Here is a 21178-nt window from a genome sequence, read left to right as displayed (position 1 = left end):
AAGCAGAAGTGAGATGATCAATTACCAGACCACTCCAGGCAAAAGATGATAGTATGAACCAGAGAGGACTGATAACTGGAGTGTATTTGGAAATGCAAATAAATATGGTAAGTGTATAACACCTAAGTTTTACATTTACACAGTGAAAACCCCAGAACCTTGCCCTGTTTACCTGTTGAAGATACTGTCCTTGTTCACCCTTCTCTGCAAACTGTGGGAAAGCCATGTGTAAAAACTGCAGTAGGATAATAGGTGGAATACTAGAAGACGTTTTATCCATGGAATCAAACAAATCTCTAAGGGCTTAAAAAGCAAAGCAAACACTGCTTTAGTAAAACAGTGACACATTTAATACATGTTACTATAAATTAATTCTAGATTAATAAAAACACAAAACTGCTGAGTACTTTTAAGTATATCTACTCTTTTTGTAGTTTTCAGATTCCCAATAAGAAAAAGATTTGTTTTTAAATCTTAAAGAATTGACCCGAAGACTTTATAATGCACTAACTATAAACAACTTCTGAGCCCTGCCCCTCTGTCTCTCTCTCCTTGCCAGCCTTTGTCTTCCAAAACAAAGCACGGTATATTCATTCAACACAGAGAACACATAACCTTTGTCTAGGGATCAAACAGGCTGATGTTACTGTTTTGGTACTATGCCACTGTCAGGCCACCAGTCCCAACCGACCTCCCCTTAAGCCCGTACTTAGTTCCCAACTACTTAACTCCTAAACATTAAATAAAATATGTTTAACATACATCCTAACTCTACTGAATAGTTAAGAACCAAAACTAATTTGCCTTCTTCAAAATCTTTCCTCTGCTATCCTCTTTCACTTTCATAAAATCTCATGGTCATGGCAGACTGAGCCCTGCTCTGGGAGTTCAGTATACTCCTGCTCTGCTGACTCCCTGGCTATCATACCTTGCCCTTCTTACTTCATGTACAGCAAAATGCTAGTCTAGCCTATCTTGACTCGTTTCGTTAACTAACATGTGAAATGTTATCTACCATTAGTATATACAAACCGAAGCCCAGAAAATACTAAGCACAAAGCCAGTGTGCAATAAAATGTTCCCGAATAAAACAACGTGGTGTTTAAAAATGTTTTTCCAAGAGACAGCAAAAATTAAGCATCACTACCAAGCTAATGATTTTTAAAAGAAAAAAATCTAAATTATAGCACACTTTAAAGTACACAGTACTCAAAATAAACAATGGTTTAAGATTTAATATATACCATAAACAGAGCATCTCAAAGTATTTCATTAGTTTGAAAGAAAAAGATCAAAAATGTACTATACATTAAAAGAGACTAGTAAAACATGAAAATTGAATACAATGTATGATCCCAAACTGGCTCCCAAAGCAAAGAACTTTATAATGGCAATACTGGATCAACTGCCGAAATTTAAGTAATCTGTATTTTAGAGTACTTCATCCATGTTAAACCCCTAGATTTTGAAAAATGGTAATTGTCTTGTGATTATGAATGTCTTTATTCTTGGGAAATACATACTGAAGTATTCAGGAATAAACTGTAACGTCTATACCTTACTCTTGAAGGTTCAAAAAAAAAAGAACATGGTTACAGAGAATGATGAGCCAGGTATCTAGGTAGGACAAAAAGTTAATAATTGGTGAATTCTTGTAACTGTTCTGTAAATTTAAATTTAGCACAAAACAGGGGTGCCTGGGTGGCTCAGTCAGTTAAGCATCTGATTCTTGGTTTCAGCTCAGGTCATGATCTCACATTTCATGGGTTCGAGCCCCATATCGGGCTCTGTGCTGACAGTGAGGAGCCTGCTTGGGCTTCTCACTCCCTCCTCTCTCTCTGGCCCTCCCCTATTCACACACTCTCTTTCTCAAAATAAATAAATAAACATTTTTAAAAAATTAGCACAGGGGCACCTGGTGGCTCAGGTGGTTAAGCGCCTGATATTGGCTCAGGTCATGATCTCGTGGCTCTGAGTCTGAGCCCTGTGTCAGGCTCTGCGCTAACATGTTATAGCCTGGAGCCTGCTTCAGAATCTTTGTCTCCCTCTCTCTCTGCCCCTCCCCTGCACACACTCGGTCTCTTTTAAAAATAAACATTTAAAAAAATTAGCACAAAATAAAATTTAAAAATGAAAAACAGTATCTTTCATCTCCTCAATACTACAAGCCTCTTAGAGGATACTGGAGAAGTTGCTGAAATTCCAAGTTACTCTTAGATACAAAAGCAAACAGGTAAACTAGATATAAATGATCATATTTTTCTCATTAAAAACTTCCAATAAATCTTTCAGGAAAAAAAATGGTCGAAGGAAAAACCTCTAACTACAAATGACACAAAAAAACATACTGTTTTTATAGTATTACAAATTAACAGCTGACCACAATGAGATACCACTTCACACCCCTAGGCTAGCTATAATCAAAAACAGACAATACCAAGTATTATCAACAATACAGAGAAATGGGAACCCTTATTCATGCTGGGAGAAATATAAAATGATGCAGCTGCTTTGGAAAACAGTCTGGCATTCCTCAAAAGGTTAAAGTATAGTTACCATACGACCCAGCAATTCCACTCACAGATATATACCCAAGAGAAATAAAAACATGTCCACAGAAATCCTTGAACATGTTTTTAGCAATACTTACAATAGCAATACTACAATAGTCAAAAGTGGAAACCACCCAAATGTCTATCATTGATAAAAGGACAAAGGAAATACAATATATGCCTACAACAGAATCTTTTTCAGCAATAAGGAATCAAGCACTCATATATACTACAATCTGGATGAACCTTGAAAATAGTGAAAGAAGCCACTCTAAAAAGACCACATATTGTAAATTCCATTTTTGTCAAAAGTCCAGAATAGGCAAATTTATGGAGACTGGCAGTAGGTGAGTGGCTGTACAGGGCTGGGGGTGGAGAGCGGAAAACAGGGTGACTGCGAAAGGTTACAGAGTTTCTTTTTCAAAGCGATGAAATGTTCTAAAATGGACCTGTGGTGATGGCTGCACAACCCTGAGTATACTAAAAGACAACGAATTGTGCACTTTAAGTGCATAAATTGTATGGTATGGGAATTGTATCTAGTTAAAGCTGTTACAAACAAAAAGGCACAGCCATAAGAATACCTTATCAATCTAACCCAATGACTTAAGAAAGTATTCACTTGTAAAACTGTCCCAAAATGAATGGGGACAGAATACATGGTCTCATGTAATGAAGAAATGTTATTCCCATGCTTTAAGAATTTGTTTCTCCTCATATTTCATATACCACTTCCTTACACTAACACTAGACTCTCTTGTAATGACTGCATCAACTATAATAAAACCTACCTCTTGCTATCCTCAGAGACAGATCTTACTAATAGAACCTAAAGCCAAAATTAAATTTAATCCAAAAAACCGAAAGACTCTTAGTGAGAAAAGACAGACATCAAAGGTTTATAATTTGGATAATAAAATAAAATGTAAGTATAAGTGTTCCGATTTTAATGAGACAAGGTTTTACAAAACAATTTTTTAAATTGAAAGCTACTAAACAAACTGAGTGAAAAATAACTTATTGAATACTACACTGCCCTCTCAAAAAAGGAGTTTTAAGATACCGACCTGCAGTAATGTACTGTGCTGAAGCCATTTCCCCTGAAGCTCTCAAGGCACCTGCATACCTAGGAACATTAGGCAGAATTAAATAGGATTCGATTCATTCTGAAACTCAAATGAGAAGAAACTAGTTAAAAGAGCTTATGACACCTTCAACTGCAAGTTTATCAGAGTTGTTCCCACCTTTATATTTCCTCCTCTTTTGGTCTTGTTACATTAACAATTATATGTACAAAAAGGAACACTAAGAAAAAAGGGAATTTAGGGGGGTGCCTGGGTGGCTCAGTCGGTTGAGCCTCTGACTCTTGGTTTTGGCTCAGGTCATGATCTCACGGTTCATGATATTGAGCCCTCCACCAGGCTCTGTGCTGACAGCATAGAGCCTGCTTGGGATTCTCTCTCTCCCCCTCTCCCTGCCCCTCCCCTATGTACTGCTCCCAAAATAAACATTTCAAAAAGGGAAAAAAAGGGGTGCCTGGGTGGCTCATTGAGGTAAGCATCTGACTTCAGCTCCAGTCATGCTCTCATAGTTTGTGGGTTCAAGACCCACGTCAGGCTCTGTGCTGACCTCTCAGAGCCTGGAGCCTGCTTCAGATTCTGTGTCTCCTCTCTCTGCCCCTCTCCTCAGCTCATGCTCTTATCTCTATCTCAAAAAAAAAAAAAAAAAAAAAAAAAAAAAACATTTTTTAATGTTTGTTTTAAAGAAAAAAAGAATTAGATGAATGAAGACTACTTTTAAATTCTTTCTCTTAACATTTTATTTATTTATTTGTTTGTTTATTTTAATGTTTATTTCTGAGACAGAGAGAGAGAGACAAAGCATGAGCAGGGGAGGGGCAGACAGAGAGGGAGACCCAGAATCCAAAGCAGGTTCCAGGTTCTCAGCTGCCAGCACAGAGCCCAATGCAGGGTTTGAACTCACAAACCTTGAGATCATGAACTGAGCAGAAGTCCAATGCTTAACCAACGGAGCCACCCAGGCGCCCGTCCCTGCCAACACTTACTTTTAAAAAAAACATTTCCTGGGGCACCTAGTGGCTCAGTCCGTTAAGCGACCAACTTTTAGTTTTGGCTCAGCTCATGATCTCACATTTTGTGAGTTTTGAGCCCCACGTTGAGCTCAGCGTTGACAGTGCATAGCCTGCTTGGAATTCTCTCCTCTATCTCAAAATAAATAAACTTAAAAAATTTAAAAAAAAAAACATTTCCTGAAAACACTGCAAAACAAAAAAGTACAAGTATAATATCCATTATTACAAAGAAAATAAAACACAATTTCAGAAATAACAAAAAAAAGCATTACATCAAAAACATTAAATCAAAGTCAATATACCTACATTCAGCATTAGCTTTCTATGTAACAATAAATAAGTCCCTTTAATTTTCAAGTCTGTCTGCTTACCTATAAAATGAGGTGTTTCTATTAAATAATTTCTAAATTCACTTTCAATTTATAATTCTCAGTTAATTTATAACAGCACAAAGGACTGGCCATTCAAAGGAAATAAACTAGTATTTATTCATATATCTTATGACACAGAATCAGAAATGATCATTCATATATCAAACACCGAGGGGCAAGAGAATGACTGCCTATTCACTATGATTAAAAAACTATGTTCATGTACCACACACCCACTGAAGGGACTAAAATGAAAAAGAATGATATCAACCAAGATTGGCAAGAATGTAGAGCCATAAGAACTATCAATACCATCAGTAACATGGATGAATTTCAAAAACTATGCTAACTAAACTAAGCCAAACCAAAAATACATTCTGTACATTTAAGTTCCTGAATGCACAAAACTAATATGAGATCAGTAGCTGCTTGCAGAGTTGGGTAGTGGGTGGGAATGAGGACCAGGAAAAGGTAGAAATATAAAAACTTTCTGGGATGAGGGAAATGTTCTGTAATTTGTAAAATGGGTTACAGATATTTGCATTTATCAAAACTGATCACACCAAACACAAGATATTTACTCCATGTAAATTACATTTCTATTTAAAAATAAAAAAAACTTTGGGGCGCCTGGGTCTCTCATTCGGTTGACCCATCTGACTTGATTTTGGCTGATCCCAGGGTTATGGGATCGAGTCCTATGTCAGGCTCCATGCTGAACATGGAGACTGATTAAGATTTTCCCTTTCTTTCTTTCTTTCTTTCTTTCTCTCTCTATCTCCACCCCCTCTGCCCCCTCCCATGCTCGCGTGTGTACTTTCTCTAAAATAAAAAAATAAAGTAAAAAAATTTCTGTGCTTATGTAAACAATCAAAGAGGTCACAGAAAATGTCAAATCATATCCAACTGAAAAGTTGTTAATTTAGATATTCTGGAAATTGCTATGACTCAAGTTTTTAAGTTTTTCAGTACACAATTCATAACAATGTCTGAATTATATATATTCATTTTAAAAAGTGAAAATCATAATAGCTTCCCTCTTAGTTTGTAACTTCTTAAAAGGCACTTCTGAAGTTAAAATAATGTACTAATAAAGCAAGTGTATCCCAAAACATCAGTGAAGTTTATAACAACATGTTGTTAGTGAATTTTACTTCTAGTTACAGGACAACATTGCTAACTAACTATCCCTACATTTATGGCAAAGGTTATACTAATGAATTATCTTTTAACTCACTAAGAATAGGAAAAGCATAATTTAATACTATCTCCCCACACAAACCTCTCATTATACCAAAAAAAAAAAAAAAAAAAAAAAAAAAAAAAAAAATCAAAAAAAATTTTTTTTTGATGTTTATTTATTTTTGAGAGAGAGACAAAGCATGAGCACGAGCAGAGGAGGGACACAGAGAGGGAGACACAAAATCTGAGGCAGGCTGCAGCCTCTGAGCTGTCAGCACAGAGCCCGATGTGGGGCTAGAACTCATGAACCATGAGATCATGACCTAAGCTGAAGTCAGACACTTAATGGACTGAGCCACCCAGGGGCCCCTACCAAGAAAACGTTTAATTCCTAATTAAGGTAAAACCATCCAATAAGCCAAATAACATTAACAGTTGAACTTTACAAAGAAAAACTGTTAGAAAATAAAAGGAAAAACTGCCAAGAGTACAGAGAGATGTAACAGAAACACTAAGAGGATTTACAGGAGATAAACAATAAAAGAGTAACTTTTCTAAGAAAGTCTTTACCAAGTCAATAAATTAAAAAAAAAAAACAACAAATGAGAGGTGCCTGGGTGGCTCAGCCGGTTAAGTGTCCGACCTCGCTCAGGTCATGATCTCGCAGTTTGTGGGTTCCAGCCCTGCCTCAGGCTCTGTGCTGACAGTTTAGAGCCTGAAGCCTGCTTCAGATTCTGTGTCTCCCTCTCTCTCTGCCCCTCCCCTGCTCACGCTCTGTCTCTCTCTGTCTTTCAATAATAAATGTTAAAAAAATTAAAAAAAAAAAACACTACATGATATAGAAAATCTAAATGTAATTAATAAGCTTCAGTCTATTATACTTTATCACCTACAAAAAAAAAAAAAAAGGACGTTTTGACTTTTCTATCATCTGTGAAATACAAGAATCAATCATACATCAGCTAACCCCAAACATGCATCAACAGAAATATAGATATTGTGTAGTAGATCCATACAGTGGCATAGTACACAGCATGAACATCATAAACTACAACCACACACACAAGGTTAAGCCAAAACTAATAAGCCAGACCCAAATGAACACAATCCATGTTTCTGCTTATAAAGAGTTCCAAATAGGCAAAGTTAATCCATGAGGTTAGAAGTCACATTATCATTAACTATTCTGAACACAAAGTAGAGGCAGCCATCAGGAAGGGAGAGTCACGAGGGAATATTTAGAGGCTGATGGGATTCTGTTCGTCTGTGTTGGTTTCACAGATGTGTTCATGGAGATAATTCATTCATATACTTTTCTGTATGTTAAAATTTAATAGTTATAAATGAATTCAGAGTCAAAAGGAAGATTTTATAGTTGTTTTTTTTTTTCAAAAACATGTCAACAGCCTCATCTAATGAATAGAGAACAGCAACCAAAACTCGGAACTAAATACCATACTTTCATTACTACACAAGAATAAATGATCTAAGCGTACAACTTAAGAAATCAGAAAATAAAACAAGCCAAAGGAAAATAGAAATAAGTTAATACAAAGAAAAGTAGGATGAATCAGACAATCAAAAAAAGTGACTGATCTAACAGCTGATTCTTTGAAAAATAAAATATACAAACCTCTGGCAAGATAATCAAGGGAAAAAATACATAACAAATAAAAATGAAAATGAGGGGAAATACAGGTCCAAAAATAGATAATTCTTACGCTAAAATATCTTAAAGACATAAGGACAAATTCATAGGAAAACATGTATTACCAAAACTTACTCAAAAGACACAGAAAATGTACATTTAAAATGCCCTCCCCCCAAAAAAAAAGGTTTGGTCCAGCCAATTTTATAGTTAAGTTCTATTAAGAATAGATCATTCCTGGGGCCCCTGGGTGGCTCAGTCGGTTGAGCATCCGACTTCGGCTCAGGTCATGATCTCATGATTGACAAGTTCGAGCCCCACGTTGGGCTCTGTGCTGACGGCTCGGGACCTGGAGCCTGCTTCAGATTCTCTGTCTCCCTCTCTCTCTGCTCCTCCCCCGCTCACACTCTGTCTCTTTCTCAAAAATAAAGATTTAAAAAATTTAAAAACAAGAATAGACCATTCCTATACAACTTTGAAAATGTAAGTAAAATGTAAGTAAAATATCAACCTAGTAACTGCTAATGAAAAAAAACTATGTGGTACTTACCAAGACATGTCTTGCCAATCTCCAGTAAGATAAAAATATGGCCATGTGATACAGTCTTTTGTAAGTAGCTCATAGAATTTAAGGGTAATTTTTTATATTATACTTTTCACTTTAAGTTCTAAATTTAGAATTCCTACTTATCATGAGGTTCCACTAATGAGGAGCATCAAGCAAACTAGGTTCTACCTGTAGCTCTGGTTCTTGGCCCTCATTGCCTCTTCAACTAACCCAGTCTATTTCCCTTCTACCCTTTAGCAATATATACTTCTCACTCCCCAGAACCTGCCAAATAAAAATTCTTAAGTATTTAAGGATGAGCTTCAGACTGCCAGTTTTAAAACACCTCCCATGGAAGTTTCTCTCTCTTCTTTCATTCCTATTTTATCAGTGAGTGCCATTTTTCCAAAGACATACAACCCCATCCATGTCCTCTTGTAGTAAGTTAGTTAAGTACAAAGGCTTCTGACCTCCTGTAAAAACTTAGCATTCAAAAAGTATTTCATCTGGTCAAGAAAACTGAAATCAACAGAATGAAATCTCCCCTGCTTATATAAAACTCAGAGAAATAACCCCAAAACATGAAGGACTTCTCCTTGGAATAGAGCCTGGAAGATATCCAAGATGAACAAAATACAAAGAAGTCTTGGAAGTAAGGCAAGTCTGCTCCCAGTAGCCAGTTTTTAGGGCAGAGAGCTGCCCAATAAGCTGCTCATTCAGCTCATTTGCAAATGAAACATAAGCAAGAGAACATGGGTGCGTAAGATAACTACACAATCTCGACACAAACGAGAGATCAATCCTTACATCTAAGGAGAACAGAGTTTAAATTAAAGAGGTCCAAACAAGGGGGGGAAAAAGACCTTGAAATAAGAATACTTCAGAGCCTCGAAGAAAGAAAAGCAGAATTCGTATCCAAAATTAAGAACATGAGATTAAAGAAAAGAAAGTTGTGATAAGCAACTGTGAAACAAAGCTAATGCATAAATCAGTGAAATGTAAAATAGAACTGAGGCACTCTCCCAGAAGACAGCACATAAAATAAAAAATCAGAAGTGCAGAAAAAAAAAAGAGACATAAAAAACAGATCCAGAAACTATTATTCTGAATATATATAAGGGAAGCTAGATAAAACAAAGGAGAAACTATCTGAAGAAATAACAGCCAAGAATGTCCAAAGTTTAGGACAAGAGTCCTTACACTAAAAGTGCTCACTCAGCACTAAATAAGGTAAATAAAACCCCACACCTACCCTATTAGAAAACTCTGAAAAACAAAAAGAAAAAGAAAACCTTAAAAATTATTAACAGAAAAGAATAAGAAATGAGACTGATATTAGATCTCTCATATCTGTGGGCACACAAAAATAGTGGAAAAGTAACTACAAACCTCTGGGGAAAAAGCACTCTGACTTTAACATTTCCCATCAAAGCAGTTCTGAAACAGTACCAAACATGGCAGCCTTTCTCAATCAAGACTCTAAGTGCCTGGAAGATAGGTACTATGTCTTGTTCACTAATAACTACACCAGCTATAAGCTAGACAACTTCATAAATACCTGACAAGAATTCACTTCAGAGAAATTTAGAAAACCTTCTGTTACTCTCAGGTTTCTGTATAATCCTCTCTCCTCTCTATTGCCCAGTTCTATCAAAGCATTTCACAAGCCACTAAGGAAAAAAGAAGAAGAAGAAGAAAAAAAAAAAATCAACATTCATAAAGCTGGCTAAGAATTCAAATTACAATTTAGAATTCTATCCTACATTAACAAGCAGCAATGTATATACCAAGACAGTTGTAATAAATTTAGTGAGAATTAAGTGACATATTTTTTAAGTTATACATTTATATTCACTGAGGAGAAAGGATCTTCATTTACAGACTATTTCACAGGCTGTCAAAACACAGGTAACTGTTTACTCTTTTTTCTTTTGTATAGTGGTATAAAAATTATTCACCAGCATAAGGACAAATCAATACAAATAAAGGTATTTATTTCTAGACTAGAACTGAGAGTTCTGAAATAAATCTTATTACATATTATCATGGTCAACTGATTTTCAATAAAGGTGCTAGGGCAATTCATCAAGGAAAGAGTCTTCAGCAAATGGAACTCAAAAAACAGGATATCCATTTGCACAAGAATGAGATATCAACTTCCCACCATACATAAAAATTAACTAAAAATAGATTAGAGACCTAAATTTAAGAGTTAAAATTATGAAGCTCTTAAAATATAGGATTAAATATTTGTGACCTAGGATTAGGCAACTGTTTCATATGTAAGATACACACAAACACACACACACACACACAAAATTAAACTACATCAAAATTAAAACCTCTTGTGTTACAAAACAGTAACATCAAGAAAGTGAAGACAACTCACAAAATGAAAGAAAATATCTGCAAATTATCTGAAAAAGGACTTACATCCAGAACATATAACTTACACACTTGTAACTGAACAATCAAAAGACAAACCATTTAAAACACAGGCAAAGGGGGCACCTGGGTTGAGTGTCCAACTCAGCTCAGGTCATGATCTCGCTATTTGTGAGCCTCATGTGGGGCTCACTGCTGTCAGCACAGAGCCAGCTTCAGATCTTCTCCCTCTCTCTCTGCCCCTCCCCTTCCCATGTATGCACGCACACATGCACTCTCGCTCTCTCTCAAAAATAAACATTTAAAAAAAAGATTAGAGTTAAAAAAAATAAAACACAGGCAAAGAATTTGAACAGACATTTCTCCAAAGAAGATATACAAGCCAATAAATACATGAAAAGATGATCATCACTAGTCATTAGGTAATTACAAACAACAACTACAATGAGATACCATTTCACATTTAGGATGACTATAATCAAAGACATTTGAATAAAAAGACTGGCATGGAGGTGGAGCAACTGGAACTCTCTTACATTGCTGGTCAGAAGAGAAAATGGTGCCAAGCAGTTTGGCAGTTCCTCAAAATGCTGTTTAATGAAGAGTTACTACATGACCAAGTAATCCACTCATAATCAAAAGAAATGAAAACTGGTCTGCACAACAACTTCTCCCTGAATGTTCATGGTAGGTAACATTATTATAACAGCCTCAAAATGGAAACTAATCAAATGTTTATCAACAGATGAACAGATTAACATAATATGGTATGTCCATAGAGCTGAATAGTCAGCCATAAAAAGGAATTAAGTACTGACATATACTACAATATGAATAAACCCAGAAAATATATTATGCTAAGTAAAAGAAACCAGTCACAAAAAATTACTTACTGTATGATTCCATTTATATCAAATGTCCAGAATAGGCAAATGGATAATACAGAAAGTAGATAAATGGTTGCCTAGAGCTGGAGGTGGGAAAGGTAAAAGGAGTGACTGCTCAGGAATAGGTTTCTTTCAGGAAGGAAGAAAATAATCTAAAATTAGACTGTGATAATGGCTGTACAATCTCGTGAATATAATAAAGACCATTTAATCAAATACTTTAAACAGATGAACTGTACAATAAATGAGCATCTCAAATAAAGCTGCTAAAAAAACTATACACACAATGATACACTAAACACTACTCACCCAAATGTGAACCTCCCTTACCTACCAACAGGATTACAGCATTTCTCTTCTGTCTTACCTTTTAAGGGCATCTTTGAGTTCAGGAACGGAACGAATACACTGAACTGTGGCATTCATGTAACAAGTGTTACCAAGGTTTGTCAATCCACATGGTAATTCCATCTGATAAAGAAAAGGATTAACTCATTTTTATAAAATGACATAGCATGTATAAAATCCCTAAAATTTACACTTTGAAGTACAATTTACCAACTCATACCAATTTATATTCCACCTTCACCCAGAAGTAACAATGTCTTATATCCCACAATAGAAATGTGTACTTGCAACATGCTAATATTGTGTTTTTAATTCCCTTCTTGAAAATAGTAAGAGAACAATCCTATCAGTCTTGCCCACCTTTGCAGGCTTATCATTAGAATGGGGTAACAAAGTATACATAGAAACACTTCAAAAAAAGAAAAAAATAACACTATAAAAATGCTCAATGATAAAAAAATAACATTTGACAAGTTTGTGTTAACCAGTTTTTTTAAAACAATATTGCAATTTAGGATACATTGTATGTATTTTCAACAAGGAAAATTTTAAGAATTTAAACAATCCAGCATTTAAACTACCTATCATCTTTAAGCCTGTTTTCCCATAAAATAATAGCAGTTAGCATAACACTTATTAAAGATACTAATTGACTTTGCATTGAATTATCCAATTATACAAGGACTCCTCAAGCCAGTTTCAAAAATAAAACCTTTTACTACTAAAAACATACATCTTAATATTCACAATTAAATCTTTAAAACATTTAGATGCTACTTTCTGAAAGGCATCCTAGTAACTATAGCCATCAAATATATAAAACGTGGTATGTCTTACCGCAGATGCTAACTGTTCTTCGGTCATGTCTTCTACAAAGACAGTCTTAGCTGAGGGCTCCTCAGGAAGAGCATCTGCTGACCCCATCATTAGTAGAGTCATTCCCTATTTTTAAAACAAAAAATTTAATTTCATAAAGATGCTCAAATGATGTGTATATCCAATAAAAGAAACCAGGTACAAAAAAAAAAAAAACAAAAAAAACACATACTGCATGCTTGTATTTGCCAGAAAAGGTAAATCTACAGAGACACCAAGTAGACTACTGGTTGCTAGGGCTATAAGGTAGAAAGAGGGAGTGACTTTTAACACACACCCATTTTTTCCAAGGGTGATGGAATGTTCTAAAATTAGACTGTAGTGAAAGTTATACAACTCTCATCAATATACCAAAAATTACTGAGTTATTAAAAAAAAAAAAATTCTGAGCTGGCTGCTTCAGACCAGAGGTCACCTGCTTATCTGCAAAGGGGAGTGAAGAAACCAGAATGGTGGAACATCTGTATCTTAATTGTGGTGGTGGTTACAGGGCTCTATAAAATTAACCAAATTCAAACTGTACACTAAAATTTTACAGGTGAATTTTTTTTTTATTTTTTTTTTTAACGTTTATTTATTTTTGAGACAGAGAGAGACAAAGCATGAACGGGGGAGGGTCAGAGAGAGGGAGACACAGAATCTGAAACAGGCTCCAGGCTCTGAGCTGTCAGCACAGAGCCCGACGCGGGGCTGGAACTCACGGACCGTGAGATCATGACCTGAGCCGAAGTCGGCCGCTTAACCGACTGAGCCACCCAGGCGCCCCCAGGTGAATTTTAATCCATATCAATTATGCCTCAATGAAGCTAGGGGAAAAATAAACACTGTCATAAAGACAGGTGAGAATGGGGGCACCTGGGTGGCTCAGTTGGTTAAACGCCCAACTTCGGCTCAGGTCATGATCTCACTGTCCTTAAGTTCAAACCCTGCATTCAGCTCTGTGCTGAAAGCTCAGAGCCTGGAGCCTGCTTCAGAGTCTGTGTCTCCCTCTCTCTCTGGCCCTCCCCCGCTCACACTCTGTCTGTCTCTCTCTCTTTCTCTCTCTCAAAAATAAACATTAAGACAGGTGAGAATGTTTACAATACTGGAGTGGAGGGAATTCTTGAAATGCTCATTTAGTGGAATCATTTCTCCCCATAACAAACTAAGCACAGGTAAGATTCTTTCTGTAAATGTCGATTTCTAACTGTAACAATTATTTACATTTGAATAGAATTATTTTGAGAGCATCAAACCCTCCCTTATTAAAAATCATCAAACACATAAGTTAGTTCAAAATATCCAATTTTATAATTCTACACTGTCAGCCTAAGGGAACATTTATATTCAATAATATGTAACATTCCATACAATAGAAGAACAATATCCCCTCAAATCTCGTAATCCTGAAATGTGAACAATGTCTTACTACAGAAGACATGAGTGCATAAGAAGAGTAGGGAGATTTTAAGAAAAGAAAAAAAAAAAAAAAAAAAAAAAAAAAAGGAAGGCACCTGAGTGGCTCAGTCGGTTGGGCATCCGACTTCAGCTCAGGTCATGATCTCACGGTTTGTGAGTTCAAGCCCCGCGTTGGGCTCTGTGCTGACAGCTCAGAGTCTGGAGCCTCCTTCAGATTCTGTGTCTCCTTCTCTCTCTGCCCCTCCCCAACTTGTGCTCTGTCTCTCTAGGTCTCTCAAAAAATAAATAAATGTAAAAAAAATAAAAAAAATAAAAAAGCCAGAAGAAGTTAGAAAAAAAAGAAGATGAGTATTTCTACATGAGGATTAAAATTAGAAAATTAATAAGGCTGGGGAACCTAGCTGGCTCAGTCAGTGGAGCATGCAACTCTTGATCTCGGGACTGTGAGTTTGAGCCCCATGTTGGGTGTATAAGTTAAAAATAAAGCCTTTAAGAAAATTAATAAAGTTGGGAATGCAAGCTTGTGCAGCCACTCTGGAAAACAGTATGGAGGTTCCTCAAAAAACTAAAAATAGAACTACCCTATGACCCAGCAATTGCATTACTAGGCATTTATCCAAGGGATACAGGTGTGCTGTTTCAAAGGGACACACGCACCCCCATGTTTATAGCAGCACTATCAACAATAGCCAAAGTATGGAAAAAGCCCAAATGTCCATCGATGGATGAATGGATAAAAAAGATGTGGTGTATATATATATATATATATATATATATATATACACACACACACACACACACACACACACACACAAAATGGAGTATTACTCAGCAATCAGAAAGAATGAAATCTTGCCATTTGCAACTACGTGGATGGAACTAGAGGGTATTATGCTAAGTGCAATTAGTCAGAGAAAGACAAAAATCCTATGACTTCACTCAGATGAGGACTTTAAGAGGTGAACATAAGAGAAGGGAAACAAAAATAATATAAAAACAGGGAGGGGGACAAAACCTAAGAGACTCATAAATATGGAGAACAAACTGAGGGTTACTGGAGGGATTTTGGGAGGGGGGATGGGCTAAATGGGGAAGGGGCACTAAGGAATCTACTCCTGAAATCATTGTTGCACTATATGCTAACTAATTTGGATGTAAATTTAAAAAAATAAAAAATAAACTTAAATAAATACAAAGAAAGAAAATTAATAAAGTTAACAAATTCAGTCTTCATAGTACCTATGTTGAAACTCTAATAACCTTCACTCCATCACCTGCTATTTTTAACTTAAGCTTTCTGTAAGATAATGGCAACCCAATACTAAACCATCACTAAAGAATCTTTTTCCAAAGATGACTATCCTAAGAAAACCAAATACTTAAAGAATATACTTGCAATAATTTTATAAATATAATAGAAAAGAAAAAAATATTAAAAAAAGTAAACCTAACAAGATATATGTACTACTTTAATTTAAAAAAAAACCTATAAAGCTTTAGAGATACAAAAAAAAAAAAAAAAACAAAAACAAAAACAATACCTAAATAATAAACTGAAGGTAATGATTGATGTAGAGAACAAAGTTAAAAAGAAATATAGAAAAAAATGAAAATTCCTTACAATTTATAGCCCACTGACAAGTACCCGAGACAGTCAGAGGAACCTTCCTCAAGGAGCTTATTAGCTGCCTCAGTGTTTATACATTGCTATAGGCAAAAGGCAACCTTAGCTTGACATTAGCCTGACCTCCAGGATCCTATAAAAAAATTCCTTTGGAGGGGCGCCTGGGTGGCGCAGTCGGTTAAGCGTCCGACTTCAGCCAGGTCACGATCTCGCGGTCCGTGAGTTCGAGCCCCACGTCAGGCTCTGGGCTGATGGCTCGGAGCCTGGAGCCTGTTTCCGATTCGGTGTCTCCCTCTCTCTCTGCCCCTCCCCCGTTCATGCTCTGTCTCTCTCTGTCCCAAAAATAAATAAAAAACGTTGAAAAAAAATTTAAAAAAAAAATTCCTTTGGAATCTTCCTTTCTCTCTACCCCCCCTCCCAAGCTATATGTTAGCAATCATCTTCCAAGCATGTAGCCCACTGATATACATCTAAAGAGTCTCATGACCAAGTTTTACTAGACAGTAGTGAAAAACCTTATCCTAACAGCCCCTTAAGGTCCTAGAAACCTTGCTTCCAAATTCCTTAGAGACTTATACTATCCCTAAACCCCTCGCAACTTCAAAGTATATATCTGTCACTCCTCACCATCTCAGTGCAGCTCTCTCTGCCCACAGATCCTGCCCTGTGGCTTTAATAAAACCACCCCTTCTGTATCAAAGACATGTAAAGAATTCATTCATGACCTATCACTCCTGAACCCCAACATTTTCACAGCAGTATCCAATTTCTAAACTGGAAACATTACTGTAAAGATGTGATTCCAAATTATTTCTTTCTGAAACTTTACAAAAGCATTCATGTAGCAAGTTTATACACATAATAATAGCTAAGAAATTTCTAAAGAATAAAGACTAAAGAAAATAGATTATGCAATGAAGAAGGTTGAGGAAAACTAAACAATAATTTAGAAAAAAAATAATCAGTTCTCACCTCATGGTATGCCATACCCGAAATGAATTACAAATTAAAGATGTAAAAATTGAAATAATTACACAAACATGTAAGTGAATCCAAAATATATCTTGCTTTCCTGGAAGATTTTCTAAAATTGACATAAAAGATGAAAGAACTAATGTCACTGACTGCAAAAATCTTGAAAACTTCCAAGTTTAAATTACCAGTCAAAATTTAAAAGGAAAAACTAGAAAAAAAAAATTACACTATGTAAAAGCACCTAAAGAAAAAAAATCAGTAAGGCAAACACACAATAAAAAATTGGGCAAAAGAGATAAGTGTTAAACAAGCAAAAGGGTTAAAATAAATTAATAATAAATTAAGCTAGAAAAAGCATACATTAAAACCAAAGTAGGGGCCCCTGGGTGGTTCAGTCAGTTAAGTGTCTAACTCTTGATTTTGTCTCAGATCATGATCTCACAGTTTGTGAGACGGAGCCCTACTTTGGGCTCTGTGCTGACAGCGCGGAGTCAACTTGGGGTTTTCTCTCTCTCTCTCTTTCTCTCTCTCTCTCTTTCCCTCCCTCCCTCTATCCCTCCCCTGCGCATGCTGTCTCTTTCTCAAAACAAATTTTAAAAAAAGTAAAAGAAGGAAATGAAGCAAAGAAGTGAAAACATTAAAATAAGTGAACAAGCAAAGTTGATTCTTCTGTGGGGGCAGGGGTATCAATGAAATTGACACAAACCTCTGGGTAGATAATGAAAAAAGTGAGAGAAACCACAATTTGCCAATACAAGAGAAAAAAGAGAGAGAGAGAGAAAATAGCACTACAAACCCTAGAATTAAAGGATATTAAGAGTATATTATGCCAATCAAGTCAACAATTTAAACTGTAAATTAAATGGACCAATTAAAAGATACTAATTGCCAAAACTCATGTAAAAGAAAATTTAACATCTGAATAGTCCCATATTTATTAAATACACTAAATCTTAACTAAAAGTCTTCCCACAAAGAAAGCTCCAAGCTTCACTGGAGAATTCTATGAAACATGTGTAAAAAATCTTTCAGAAAAGAACTTCTTCAAACTAATGGTGAACATCTGTATAACAACTCCAGCCAAGACTGGAGGAGATTTTTCTCCTAAGATTCAGGGAAAAAGCAATGATGTCTACTATCAACCACTTCTACTCAACAGTGCTGAAAATCCTAACCAGTGAAATAAAGCAAAGAAAAAAAGAGAAAAGGGGAAATTGAAAAGGAAAAAATAAAACCATTCTTATTTGCAACATGACTGTATACCAACCTACATTATCCTAAACCCCATTATGTAAAAATCAGCAAAATCACAGGACACAAGATCCATATACAATAATTAATTCTACCTCTATATATTAGCAATAAGCCGAAAGATGACATTTGAAAAACACCTTTATGATAGCATCAAACCATGAAATACTTACTGACATTTAACAAAACATGTATAAAACCCTATATTGAAAATATAAAACACTGTTTTGAGAAATTTTAAGATCTAAATAATGAAGAGGTATATACCTTGCTTGTAAACTAGAAGACTCAATATTATTAAGATGTCCCAATTTGAGGGGTGCCTGGGTAGCTCAGTCAGTGAAGCATCTGACTCTTGATTTTGGCTCAGGTCATGGTCCCACGGTTAATGGGAATTCTCTCTCACCCTCTCTCTCACCCCTCCCCACTCTCTCTCTCAAAATAATAAGCTTAAAAAAAAAAAAAGTCCCAATTTGATATGTAGTATCAATGTAATTCCAATCAAACTCCCAGCAGACTCTTAGAAAATAAGCTGAATCTAAAAAGTGCAAAGGACATGCAAAGATCTTAGAATAGCCAATAGTTTTGAAAAAGAAGAACAATATTACTGGATATCACGTCTTGAATAATCAAGACTGTGGGAAGTGAATATTGGTATAAAAGTACATATACACACACCAACAGAATAGAATCCAGAAACAGACTTACATGTGCTCTCACCAGTGAACACTCATATGGGAAAAAAAAACTAAACTGCCAACCATTAGTTAACAACAAACACAAGAGTCTGCTCAAAACAGACGATATACCTAAATATAAAAGCTAAAACTTGTAAAAGTTTTAGAAAACAGAAGTCTCTTGTGACCTTGACACATGCAAAGACTTCTTAGATGGGACACGAATAGTCAAAACCATAAAAGAAACTGATAAATTATACTTCAACAAAATTTAAAACTACTCAACAAAACACATTAAGATAAAAGACTAAAAAACACAAACTAGGAGAAAATATCACAGCACATGTATCTCACAAAAGACTTGATTCCAATATACATCAAGAATATACAAAATGCAAAGAGATTTAAAAAAGGGGGGGGGGCGCCTGAGTGGCTCAGTCGGTTGGACGTCTGACTTTGGCTCAGGTCATGATCCCACATCATGAGTTCAAGCCTCCCATCAGGCTCTGTGCTGACAGCTCAGAGCCTGAAGCCTGCTTCAGATTCTGTGTCTCCCTCTCTCTCTGCAGCTCACCCACTCAAGCTCTGTCACTGTCTCTCAAAAATGAATAAACATTAAAAAAAATTTTTTAAAGAATATACAAAATGCAATTAAGAAAATAATCCAATTAAAAATAGGTCAAGATTTGAACAGATGTTTCACAAACAGAAGATAAACAAGTTGCCCATAAGCTCATGAAATCTGTTCAATATCATTAGTCATCACATAAATGTAAACTAAAACCACAAGAAAGCATCACTATACACCCACCACAAAGGTGAAAAGAAAAATGACTGACAACAATCAAATGCTGTGATGATGCAGAACAACTGGATCCATCATACATTGTTCACAGGAATGTACGATGGTACAACCACCACTATGGAAAGTATTTGGCAGTTTCTTACAAAGTTAAATATATAGCTTAACCACATGATCCAGCAATTTCACTCTTAGGTATTTACTCAAGGAAAATGAAAATATGCATCACTCGTAGGTATTTACTCAAGGAAAATGAAGGTTCACTGCAGTTTTGTTCATAATAGTCAAAAAGTATAAACACAAATATCCATCAAGAGAGGAAAAGATACAGGGCACCTGGGTGGCTGTGTCGGTTAGGGGTCCAACTCTTGGTTTCAGCTCAAGTCATGATCTCACAGTTCCTGAGATAGAGCCCCGCATTAGGCTCTGTGCTGAGTGTGGAACCTGCCTGGGATCCTCTCTCTCCCTCTCTGCCCTCCCTCATACACATGCACCCTCTCTCTCTCTCAAAATAAATGAACATTTAGGGGCGCCTGGGTGGCTTGGTCGGTTAAGCGTCCGGCTTCAGCTCAGGTCATGATCTCACGGTCCGTCAGTTTGAGCCCCGCGTCGGGCTCTGTGCTGACAGCTCAGAGCCTGGAGCCTGTTTCAGATTCTGTGTCTCCCTCTCTCTCTGCTCATCCCCTGTTCATGGTCTGTCTCTCTCTGTCTCAAAAATAAATAAATGTTAAAAAAAATAAAAAATAAAAAAAAAAATAAATGAACATTTAAAAAAAAGAAAGATGGATACACACACACACACACACACACACACACACACACACACACAAATTCAAGGAACCAAAACTGTATAATGGGCAAAGCTACCCAATATATGTTTAACTGTAGTCTCAAAAAAGGAGACGGGCACCTGGGTGGCTCAGTTGGTTGAGCGTCTCTTATTTCAGCTGGGGTCATGATCTCAGTTTGTGGGTTCGAGCCCTACATGGGGCTCCTCCACGGTGACAGTGGGAAACCTGCTTGAGATTCTGTCTCTCTCACTCTCTCTCTCAAAATAAATAAACATTAAAAAAAAAAAAAAAAAAAAGAGTGAAGGAAGGGCACACAGAAAACATAAAGAAACAGCTGAAACTTTTCCAAATGTAATAAAAACTAAAAACCCACAAATTCAATAAGCTCAAACAGAACATAAAGAAAACCTCTCCAAAACACGTAATTGCTGAAAAGCAACAATGAGAAAAATCTCAAAAGCATCAGGAAAACTAGAACCATTACATGCAAAGGAACAAAAGAATGACAGCAACTATGCAAATCAGAAAAGTCTTCATGTATTGAAAAAGTGTTAATCTAGAATTCTATACCTATCAAAAATGTCTTTCAAAATGAAGGTGACATAAAGAAAGAGCTCTTCAGAAAAACAAAATGAGCTATGAGAAAAATTCATAGATATGCTCTGCAAGAAATGTAGAGGTTCTTCAGGCAGGAGAAAATGGTATCTGCTGGAAATCTATATTTGGATCCAAGGGGAAGAATGACAAAAATGGTAAATATGACTTTTATACA

General features: G+C 36.0%; 1 protein-coding gene across 1 annotated transcript in view; it reads right to left on the bottom strand.

The window, feature by feature from the left end:
• Positions 1-21178, bottom strand: part of USP14 (ubiquitin specific peptidase 14) — a 50484-nt gene that overhangs the window by 14853 nt on the left and 14453 nt on the right. Inside the window, exons 4-7 of the mRNA XM_058692560.1 lie at positions 12850-12954; positions 12032-12135; positions 3620-3678; positions 173-303 (exon numbers count right to left, since the gene is read on the bottom strand). Of these exons, the coding sequence (XP_058548543.1) occupies positions 173-303; positions 3620-3678; positions 12032-12135; positions 12850-12954 (399 nt within the window). The remainder of the gene's footprint in view (positions 1-172; positions 304-3619; positions 3679-12031; positions 12136-12849; positions 12955-21178) is intronic.

Source organism: Neofelis nebulosa, chromosome 11 (genome assembly GCF_028018385.1).
Source record: "Neofelis nebulosa isolate mNeoNeb1 chromosome 11, mNeoNeb1.pri, whole genome shotgun sequence".
NCBI lineage: Eukaryota > Metazoa > Chordata > Mammalia > Carnivora > Felidae > Neofelis > Neofelis nebulosa.
This window is presented reverse-complemented; position numbering and strand designations above follow the sequence as displayed.